General features: G+C 39.2%; 1 protein-coding gene across 7 annotated transcripts in view; it reads left to right on the plus strand.

Moving 5' to 3' along the window:
* The window catches only part of TFDP1 (transcription factor Dp-1), a 102,568-nt gene extending 91,311 nt beyond the window's left edge, over nt 1-11,257 (plus strand). For all 7 annotated transcript variants that reach the window (XM_075852545.1, XM_075852546.1, XM_075852547.1 and 4 more), the window contains 2 exons: nt 5,334-5,415; nt 10,057-11,257. In XM_075852545.1, coding sequence (XP_075708660.1) covers nt 5,334-5,415; nt 10,057-10,204 — 230 coding nt within the window. In that variant the 3' untranslated portion in view covers nt 10,205-11,257. The remainder of the gene's footprint in view (nt 1-5,333; nt 5,416-10,056) is intronic.
* The last annotated feature ends 639 nt before the right edge of the window (nt 11,258-11,896 follow it).

Genomic DNA, 11,896 nt, shown 5'->3' on the forward strand with positions numbered 1-11,896 from the left:
TCTCTGATGTGCACTTCTTTAATTGATAATATCTTTGCAACCGCTTTGAATATCCGAACTATTTTTACTTTGTTTTTTTTACAAGACTTATGAGGCTTTAATTTTCTAGATTAGTTTAATGAATTCCATGTTTAAAATTTTTATTAGGCTGGATTCACACGAACGTGGCGTTTTTGCGCATGCAAAAAACACTTAACAGCTCCGTGTGGCAGTATCATATGATGCGCGGCTGCGTGCTTTTCGCGCAGCCGCCATCATTATGACACTCCATTTGGATGTTTGTAAACAGAAAAGCACGTGGTGCTTTTCTGTTTACATTCATCCTTTTGACAGCTGTTGCGTGAATCACGCAGTTCGCATGGAAGTGCTTCCGTGCGGCATGCATGGTTTTCACGCACCCATTGACTTCAATGGGTGCGTGATTCGCGCAAAACGCCGAAAGAACGGACATGTCGTGACTTTTTTTCAGCGGACTCACGCTGAGTAAAAATCACGGACATGTCTGCACGGCCCCATAGACTAATATAGGTCCGTGCAAATCACGCGCGTTGCACGGACGTTTTTCCCGTTCGTCTGAATAAAGCCTTATGAGCAGACAAATCACTAAAAATGTGAAAAAAACACCTGTCCTTTTTAAAAAAAATATTTTTCTGTTTGTGTGTGTGTGTGTGTGTGTGTAATATATATATATATATATATATATATATATATATATATATATATATATATATATATATAAAATCCAAAAATCAGGCAGCACTCCAAGGTATAAGCAAAGTAGGAAAAGGTGCTTTATTGGTCCATACACACACACGACGTTTCAGCTCAACACAGGAGCCTTTCTCAAGTGAACAGATTCATGTCATGACCACACATTTATAATAGAACCAATATTACAAAAAAGTAGTGCCAATAAAATGCAACAACACATATAAGGTTGCCAAAAGGTACATAGTGAATTCATATATGTAACATTAAATGAGTGAGGAATGGGTTATAAAGATACTATCACAACAGGACTGTAATACATAACCTAATACATTACAGAAAGTTATATAGTCTAACAATCTTTTCATTGTATATAATTAGATAGGATCGTGCACATGTGTAGATATCACTACACTTGAGGGACTCACCGAGAGTAAGGATCCGGCTCCAACGTAAACACAAACCATGTGCTGCAATCACCATTGTCGAGCTGCTACTATGCAGACTCGCAGAAGCATTAGTATTCGTGCTGCGCATGTCACGCATGCGCAGTCACGAAGAGAACGCCAATCAGCCATACCCGAAGAGGGCAAATGCCAATCCTAAAGGTGCGAAGAAAATCCACAATAAGAAATGGAGTTTACGAGTGAAGGGAAAAATCCCTGGTCAATCCTATTTAATACAGGAAGACAATATGTACTAGAATGCCAACAATGTATGTCTGTGTATATAAAGAGACCCCAGTCTGTGTGTGTGTGTGTGTGTGTGTGTGTGTGTGTGTGTGTGTGTGTGTGTGTGTGTGTGTGTGTGTGTGTGTGTGTATATATATATATATATATATACACACACATACATACATACATACATACATAACGCAAAAATTGCACATATTGCATAGTTGTACATGTCTAACTCAAACCACATGTCAAATATTGGCGCGTCTCAATGCATTTGAAAATACTAATTATAGTTGTCAAGATTTTCAACCGGAATTACAATAAGCGTATTTCTTTAGTATAAATGAGCCAGTCCCAGTATCGGGGAGTCGTTCAATGCCGCGATGTGATATGAAAAACGTGATCTGTGAATAAAGAGAAGTGTATTAAAAACATGTAATAACATTTTTGAAAAAGACATGAAATGGTAATCAATCCTAATACCAAGGAAGACGTGGATTGAATATCTAATGTAAGAGGTGTAGCTGTATGCAAAATTTATTTAATAACGGTACCCAGAGGAAACTCAACATTTAAGCCACCTGGTTTAAGTGTACCCAATCTGTAAATCCACTGCAACTCGTGGCGTTTCAACAATCTAACTCTATCGCCACCCCTGCGTAGTGGGGGTACATGATCTATTATCCAAAATTTCAAGTCTCTTTCACCGTGTTTAAAATCTGAAAAATGTTTGGAGACAGGAAGTTCAAGTCTCTTTTTTTCGTATAGTATAGCAGTGTTGGTTCAGTCTCGTTTTAGCATCAAGTGTCGTTTCTCCTACATACAGGAGACGGCAAGGGCATTGGAGTACATAGATTATTAATTCAGTATTACATGTCAAAAAGTAATTGATGAAGAATTGTTTACCAGTATCAGGCTGCACAAACTGACTGCCCTTGACCAAAAGCGTGCAGTTCGTACAACTGAGACATGGGGAAACAACCCTTCTTCGGGGAGGATAAAAAAGTCTGTCCTTTAATTCTTGATGGACCAAAGTCCGATTTGACTAGCTTATCTCTCAAATTGGGTGGTCTACGGTAAGTGAACAGGGGCGGTTTTCTGAAAGGTTCTACATGTGGGGAAACATCGACCCAACATGGGCCAATGTAACCGTATAACATCATATATCCGATTACTCATCTGTGTATGAATGGTAATAAATTGGATACGTTTTTGATCCCGGTTTATCCTGTCCTGTAAAAGATCAGCTCTAGCGATAGAATCTACGCTACGTCTATGCTGTTGTAATATACGTTTGGGGCATCCTCTGGCTTTGAACTTGTCCATCATTTGATCAAGGCCAACAGAAAGTTTGTCAGGTCTATCTATGATTCTCTTGGTTCACATAAGTTGACTAACCGGCAAAGAATTAATCATTTTTCTAGGATGTGAGCTGTCATATCTCAGTAAACTATTTCTATCCGTAACAGAACAGCATAGACGTAGGGTAGATTATCGCTAGAGCTGATCTTTTACAGGACAGGATAAACCGGGATCAAAAACGTATCCAATTTATTAGTATTCATACACAGATGAGTAATCGGATATATGATGTTATACGGTTACATTGGCCCATGTTGGGTCGATGTTTCCCACATGTAGAACCTCTCAGAAAACCGCCCCTGTTCACTTACCGTAGACCACCCAATTTGAGAGATAAGCTAGTCAAATCGGACTTTGTGTGTGTGTGTGTGTGTGACACACACACACACACACACACACACACACTCACACTCACACTCACACTCACACTCACACTCACACTCACACTCACACTCTCTCTCTCTCTCTCTCTCTCTAGTACATATTGTCTTCCTGTATTAAATAGGATTGACCAGGGATTTTTCCCTTCACTCGTAAACTCCATTTCTTATTGTGGATTTTCTTTGCATCTTTATGATTGGCATTTGCCCTCTTCGGGTATGGCTGATTGGCGTTCTCTTCGTGACTGCGCATGCGTGACATGCGCAGCACGAATACTAATGCTTCTGCGAGTCTGCATAGTAGCAGCTCGACAATGGTGATTACAGCACATGTTTTGTGTTTACGTTGGAGCCGGATCCTTACTCTCGGTGAGTCCCTCAAGTGTAGTGATATCTACACATGTGCACGATCCTATCTAATTATATACAATGAAAAGATTGTTAGACTATATAACTTTCTGTAATGTATTAGGTTATGTATTACAGTCCTGTTGTGATAGTATCTTTATAACACATTCCTCACTCATTTAATGTTACATATATGAATTCACTATGTACCTTTTGGCAACCTTATATGTGTTGTTGCATTTTATTGGCACTACTTTTTTGTAATATTGGTTCTATTATAAATGTGTGGTCATGACATGAATTTGTTCACTTGAGAAAGGCTCCTGTGTTGAGCTGAAACGTCGTGTGTGTGTGTGTATATGGACCAATAAAGCACCTTTTTCTACTATATATATATATATATATATATATAATGTGTGTGTAATATATATTTTTTATGTGTGTGTGTATATATACACACTGTTGCAGGTCTTTAACAGTTAGCCTTCACTCTCCAGGGGAGGGAGAAGATTAAAGAGTTAAAATAAAACTTTCAGTACCTTATCTGCCCAGATAACAAGCACACTGGCTCCATTATCTCTGGGCAGAAGCCAACAGAGGGAGGAGGAGGAGGGAGGTGCGGGCACACACTGAGGAGAGAGAAAAGTGGAGACTGCTTCATTGTGAGCAGAGCTGCACTTGTAACTTTAGTTTCATTAAAAAAAAAACACGTTTGTTTTATGAAACGAAGTCAGAGGTGTCTGCACTTATAAAGCCGACACATAGATTAGTGCAGAGCTGCTCACACTGAAGCAGCTTCTGCACTCCTTAAACCCCAATGCATGCTGCAAACGTCTATATACATGCTAACTGCACGGGGCATCGGCAGTTAGCATGTATATAGTCATATGGGAGTCGTGAATGGGTTAAAGACTACCTATCACTAGTTTAGTAATGCCCTATCTCCTAGCTAATCTAATAGGCGATACCACACTGATAATGCTAGTGAAAATTGTGTCCCAAAAAGTTTATTTTAAAGAGGCTCTGTCACCACATTATAAGTGCCCTATTTCCTACATAAGGAGATGGGAGCTATAATGTAGGTGACAGTAATGCTTTCTATTTAGAAAAACAATCTATTTTAAACCACTTTATGAGCGATTTTTAGCTTTATGCTAATGAGTTTCTTAATGCCCAAGTGGGCGTGTTTTTACATTCGAGATAGGGCACTTATAATGTGGTGACAGTCTCTAAGTTGAGCTTTTTCTAAAGATGCAAATGAGGCTATACTTGACAAGTGGGTGTCAATGCCAGCGATTCTCCTGAGGTGTAGCTACCTCACCGCCTCTGACTCCGTCCTAGCAACATGAAGCTGCTTCACATAGTGTGAGAGACTGAGGCTGGAGGGAATGGGGGTTCTCTTCAAATAGCCATATCTCCAGCTGTGGACCACCCTAGAACAGTGGTGGCATATGAAAGATGAGATTCTAATCTTTCCTATGGCACCAGGATCACCGTTTTAGCTGTGAAACAACCAGAGGTATCACCAGTTGAAAACACAGTTGGGAATGAAAGGCTGTATACTATATGATCAGGCTGTGTTGCTGGGCCGGGAAGCGGAGAACTGTATGTCACTGAAAAAGCGTAGCCTCCCATTTGGCAAGTATAGCCAAATTAGCATATTTAGAAAAATGCACATCGCTTTGCAAATAATAACAAGTTTTGGGGATAAAATGACACTAGTTATCAGCAACATAGCTCCTATTATATTAGTTACTAGATAGGGCAATAATAAACTAGTAACAGATCCTCTTTTAAGGGGTTTTATTTCTGCTTTTTTTAATTTAAATATTAAACACAATTTTTGTTTACTTTTTAGAAATGGCTCAGGGATCCATCAGCAGTGTGTATGTGTCGTCTACTTCAGGTTCAGTGTCGAATGGTCGAAGGTTTTCTTCCAGGTAAAAACGTTACATTTTACTGAAATTCTTTTTCCCATATAGAAGAATGTTGGTCCACTAGTGTGTTTGTTAGGCGATTTCCATAGTGTATATTATTACACCTTAGGCCTAATTCACATGAACGTGTTCGGTCCGTGATATACGGTCCACATGTCAGCAGTATTTCCCGGACCGAACGCAGTGCAGGGAGCCGGGCTCCTAGCATTATAGTTTTGTACGATACCAGGAAGTCCCTGCCACGCTGCGGAAAAACTGTCCCTTACTGTAATCATGTTTTCAGCAAGGGACAGTAGTTCCACGGGGAGGCAGGGACTCCTAGCGTCGTACATAACTATGATGCTAGAAGCCTGGCTCCCGGCACGGTGTTCGGTCCGGGAAATGCTGCTGACATGCGGACCATATATCACGGACCGAACACGCTTGTGTAAAATAGTCCTTACATATTATATACATATTACTGAAACTACTTAAGCTTGACCAGGTGTAGATATTGATGTGGATGATACATGAGCATCTGTCACAGCAGTCTGGAACTGTACACGTCAAAGGCTGACCGTGCTGAAAGGTATTAAAAATTGTATCATAATATACTTTGTTGTCTGTTTTATATTAAAAGCTGCAGCGCTACAATGGGGGAGATTTAAGCATTACACAGTGCCCATTCAAATCCATAGGTTGTTTGTCTAATACAGGACAGGTCCTCCAGAGCGGGGGGAGTTCTTTGTAACTGCTCTCCACTTGGGCCAAGGGATGAGTGTCCTGAACAGAGGACCTCCTCTATTACCTCCAGAATTCTCTAATAGTGTATAAAAATGGGTTTTCTAAACTAGACAACCCATTTTAACCTTTATTCCACACCAAAGACCAAACCACTAAAAATAAGAAGGTCCACTCCCACTGGTCCCATGGAAATGTGAAGGCACAATCCCCATCAATAAATGCTGGCAAAGTGTATGTAATGGTAAACATGCATCGTATTCAGCTTATATTATATATATGTATATTCGTATGTATACAAGTGAAAGAATAATAAAAAAGAGAAGACCAGGAAAATTCCTTTTTCTTTTTACCAATGTAGCAAACAATCAAAATGACAAAATGTATCAAGTTCAGATGGCCTAGACCAGTGACTCAGGAGCTACGCAACCCCCTGCTGTGTGACTGCAAGAGGAACCCTGAGTTATAACCATATGCGCTTGCTACAATATGACATCCACATGAAAAATCTTACAGAAATATTGTATCACTAGAAAAGTGCCAATTTGGCTGGTGGATTTAGTTTTTCTTTACGTTTTAACATGTTACATTTTTTTTACTTAAAATGTGGCTGCCAGACATCATTTCATTTTTAAATCCGGCTCACAAGGTATAAAATGTTGGAGCCCGCTGGCCTAGACCAAGGGGGAGCTGTCACCCCACACCTATTTCCTCCCTCTACAGTAGCTTCCCCAGGAGGCGATGTGTGTGACAGCCCAATCCTGCCAGGGGCGCTGCCATCAAAGCCAGCAGGTAAAAATAAAATACAAAAAATGGATGAGCCACTTGCCACTTTGTAACGTAAGTGCTTAATGTATATAAAATCTAAAAACAATATTTACTGAATACGTTGTTTAAAACATTGCCCCGTTTTTGCGTTTCCATGTCAGAAAACAATCTGTCCCAGTAATAATAATCTGGGTGTGCGTGGGTCCGTGCATGCCGATGATAGCCTAGTCCTACTCGTGTGCAGATAACCCATTCAGAAATCTCGCAATTACAGAGGCCCTTTTTTCACTTTCCAATATACACTACTATGTCTTGTAGTGTACTGTTAACATTATAAAAAAAATTAGAAGAGCAGCGATCCGCATTAAGAATGTGCACATTGAGGATTTACTTGTAGAGCAATGTGGCAGGTGGAGTTATAGTGTACAAGTGTTGATTTATACCGCAACCCACCAGCACGGTCAGCACTATTTTCTGTGACATGGAGCCATAGATCTTGGGAATATAATAGAATGTTATATCAAATCTACAATAAATTATTACAAATTTAGTTTTTGTTTCCCTAGCGCCGCCTCTCTGCTCTTAGGCCCCATGCACACGACCGTAAAAAATCTCCGTAATTTCAAAACGGTCCGCAATTATGGACCCGTTTGGTTCTCTTGGACGAGGACACCTTTCCGTATCGCTACGGATAGGTGTCCGTGCCAAAGAACCGTGCTGAGAATTATGTAGCATGTCCTACTTTTCTGTCTTGGTACCAGATTAAAGCTTTACCTGTGCCCCAAAAAATAAAAACTCACCTGTGGCATTGCTGTGGATATTCAGGCATCCGAAGGACTAAGGGTTAAAAACCTCCAAGTCTGTAAATTTAGCTTTCTAATCTACAATTAAAAAGAAAATGAACGCTTTGTGGTTTATTAGCTTCAGTCACTTACAGGCTGCGCTCTTCATTCTTTTTAGTAAGGTTCAGAGTAGGAGGAAACTACTTCTTACTGATGAGAGTGCTAAAATGGATATCTTACCCAAACAAGAGGATGTAAGAGCACTGTGAATAGCAAGTCATACACCACAGGAATATTCAGAAGTCAGATTGCTTTCAGGCTGGTCATTGGTGGTCCCTGAAAATAGTGAAGATTTGCGCAGCTTTTTGTCAGTTCACACAGAATTCATTGCTGCTACTGTATTATGCTGTGGATTTTCCACAAAGTGGATGACAGAACAAATCATCTACACGCTGCGTAAATACTGAGCGGAAAAAAACGCTCAAATTGACATGCGGTGCAGAATTTTTTTCTGCAGAATGTCCATAACATTAGTGTAAACGCTGCTTATTTATTGCGGGTTTTCCCCATTGAAATCAATGGGGCGGTAAAACCCGCAACAAATAGCAGTTGCGTTTTTTTGCGGTGGAATTGCAGAGATTTCACCGCAATAAATCCAACTCAGGAATAAAAAAATAAATGTTATACCTACCCAGAAGTCTTGAGTGTCTTCCTCCAGGCCGGCCTCCTGGGATGACTTCATCCCATGTGACCGCTGCAGCCAATTACAGGCTGTAGCGGCGGTCACATGGGATAAAACGTTATTCCAGGAGGCCGGCCTGGATTATGTCTGAGGGCCGGCCTCCTGGGATGAAGTTTCATCCCATGTGACTGCAGCGGACATTCCGGGTGAAAAACCACCACAGTTTGGTGCAGAGTATCAGTAGCAGAGTTTCCTGCGGCCCCCGGGGCGGATACGCAGTGTAGCTTTACGCAGCGTAACTTTACGCAGCACATCCACCCTGTGTGAACTTTAAAGTTATGAAGGTTCTTCAACTCTTTGGCTGATCCACATTCATTTCCCTGGTATAGACTGGGGTAGCCAGCCTTGGTGAGGCAAAGATCTAGTGTAATAATACAGAAAATTCTTAGAGATACTAAACTTTTTTTTTTTAAACTTTTTTTCAATAATACAAGCAAAGATAAACTTGTAATCTATCTTGTTACTGAAAATGCCTCTTTTTTTAAAAAACTTATCGGACTCCTCTCCTCCCCCTGTTTCATGCACTGATCACTTACTCTGCATTTACTAATAAAATCCTGTACATTGAGTGATCAGGTTGCAGTTGCTGCCCATAGAGGTTTGAGGGAGCACCTGGAGGGAGATGCACATACAGTGATGCTTCTGCATTTTCTAGTAAGTACTGTACTATCTCACCCCAATCCTGGATTCACAGCTACACTGCTCATTACTGTTATATAATGTCCTCCATGAGGCTTCTGTGGGTGATAGCAGAGAGAGTGAGAGAGAGGAAATACTGCTCCCCTATCTCTATGTATGGGAAACACTGGTGCTGAGCTCAGGGAAAACTGACAATTATTAGAATTGGAATTAGTATAATTGTCAGATATAGTGTTATTGTTAATGTAAACACACGCAACAGTTAATGCTGAAAAGTCATTTGAAAGGTTTAGGTACGTTTTCAGATATCCAGAGAGAGAGAGAGATTTTCACAGAAGAACTGATTTTTTTTGAGGCAAGGAGGGAAAATGTGTCCATCAGAATGGTAACACACCATAACAGAGGCTTTCTGTGGACTATTGTGATGACCATCGCTGCTTTAGTCCAAAACTTGTAGACTGAAGTGCCCTCATTGTTGAATTACGGCATAAATGATTTACTCAGGACCTGTCAAAGACCTACCCGGTATATCTCGATCTACAAGTTGCCTAACCTAGGGTATAGACACAATGTATTCCTTACAACCTTCTTTTTGTGATTCATTAAAATATTTTTGCACACCTTAGGCCCCTTTCACACTGCGTTTACCCTGCACGTTTAACACATGCATCGGGAAAGCTCCTGGCTCATAAGTTATAGATACCCATGGGCTCCCATTATACCAATGGGGCCAAAAGAGTGTCCCTTTTGTCCTCATATGGGCAATATATTTCAGATACCGCTTTTCCCCCTGCTTGATAGAATACTGTGGTCGACATACATTTAACTGTTCCTATAATAGCCTATGGGTGACTAATTCCATTGTGAGACATCAGTCACAGCCTGTTTAACATATGAAGGGAACTTTTTCCTGCCATATATGTCAAACGAAGGCCATAAACGCAGTGTGAAAGGGGCTGACCGCAAAATGACAGAGTATTTTTGTTTTTGCAGTGACTTGACCACTGATGGGATACTGGCAACTAGTTCCAATGGATCACAGTACAGCAGCTCTAGAGTGGAGACCCCGGTGTCTTATGTTGGAGAGGAGGAAGAAGATGATGATGATGATGACTTTAATGAGAATGATGATGATGACTGATGTGAAATGTTTTCAGTAAAAAAAGAAAAAAGCTACAGGAACTTTGTGTTTTTCTCTCTTGTTTGACATCACTGCTGAGAAAAAAAATTGCTAAAGCAAGTCATCATAACAAAGCAAAAAGTTTTTGAATCTAGGCAAATACATTTTTTTCCTATCCATTTATGTGCAGTGAATGTTTGGATTCATTTATTTTTATTCTATGCGTTTTTTTTGTTCTTTTTTTTTTCTTTTTTTTTTTTTTTTTTTTTTTTCTGCCCCATAATTTTGCATCGCTTTTGTACTGATGTATTGTCCAAACTAAAACCAAATAAAATCTTATGCTTGTGTTAAATGAAACACAATTTTCAAATTGGCATTTATTTAGAGTACTTCGATAATGTGGGGTTAAGCCTGGTTTTGTCAAATCATGCAACTTCCAAAGACACTTTTTTTTTTTTTTTTTTTTCTCCAATTTGCATATAAAATTAACATAATTTGAAATACAGCCATTTTTATACTTCCTATTGTATATGTTTTGGGGAAATGACATACATTTTCTGGCAAAAGATTTTTCTGCAATGCTGGTGCAGCTATGTGAAATGTCTTGAAGGTTGCTATATACAGTATATAAATATTGCTTATAGTATAATTTGCCTGAATTCTTCCAGGTAAACTTTGATTATTATTTTTTTTTGTTATATAGTTTACATAATTATCATTTTAAATGTGTTCTGAAGCAAATGTTTTGTATTTGTTTCCTAAACATGCATTATAATCTATTATAATGTTGAAATTTATCGTTTTAAGCTTTTTTTTCCCTTCCTTGCCCTTCTGGATTTGTGAATCGTTTTTAGCAGTTCATATTTTATATGATGATTTTTCAAGGCAAGCTGCAGCGGTTTCAGATAAAAATTCACGAAATGGTTAACTGCACAAGTGCTGTCAGATGCCTGCTAAAATACAATATTCTTTTTATTGGAACATACATACACTTATGTAATTTTATTAACTATACAGAGACTTATAAATGATTTGTTTAACTTGGCACTGTTAGTTTTATTAATAAAAAGTGCATGGGCATTAAATAGTTGTTTTTTGAATTTCATTTCAAAGATTTGTAAGAAAGGTCAGTTATTTTTACATTCCTTTCAAAAGGGTATTGTAATATTCAGAAATGTTTATAGAACTTTTTGTGCTTTTGTTAGGTTTCCTGGTCCTTGCTGTTACATATGCCCTGTCACATTAGTATATGCATAGTTTGATTTTGGGACTTCCATTGTTATAAATAATAAGATATAAGAGATTAATATATATATCATAATCTTGGGTAAAATATAAAAATGTATTCTAAAATAAGCTAAGATTAACACTACTTGGCTATCTCAGTCCCATAGACAATGAATGGAGCAGTAGTACTCATGCGTGACTGCAACTCTATTCAGATGGGGGACTCGGGACCCCTGTTCTAGTGATGGTTTGGACCCCAGTAATCAAACACTTATCACCTATCCTACGGATAGGTCATAAAGGGGTTGTCCTATTATTACAACTTAAAGGGGTTGTCTGAGATTTAATGACTTTTGTAATATACTTACATTTTCCAATGCATTTACATTTATAAATTACGAGCATTAACACAAAGTGGCCCAGTTTCTAGATCCTGCCGTGGGGAACTTGATGGGTGACGTCACTCTCTGCTCTGGCCGCTTTGTT

The sequence above is a fragment of the Rhinoderma darwinii genome, chromosome 2 (genome assembly GCF_050947455.1).
Source record: "Rhinoderma darwinii isolate aRhiDar2 chromosome 2, aRhiDar2.hap1, whole genome shotgun sequence".
Taxonomy (NCBI): domain Eukaryota; kingdom Metazoa; phylum Chordata; class Amphibia; order Anura; family Rhinodermatidae; genus Rhinoderma; species Rhinoderma darwinii.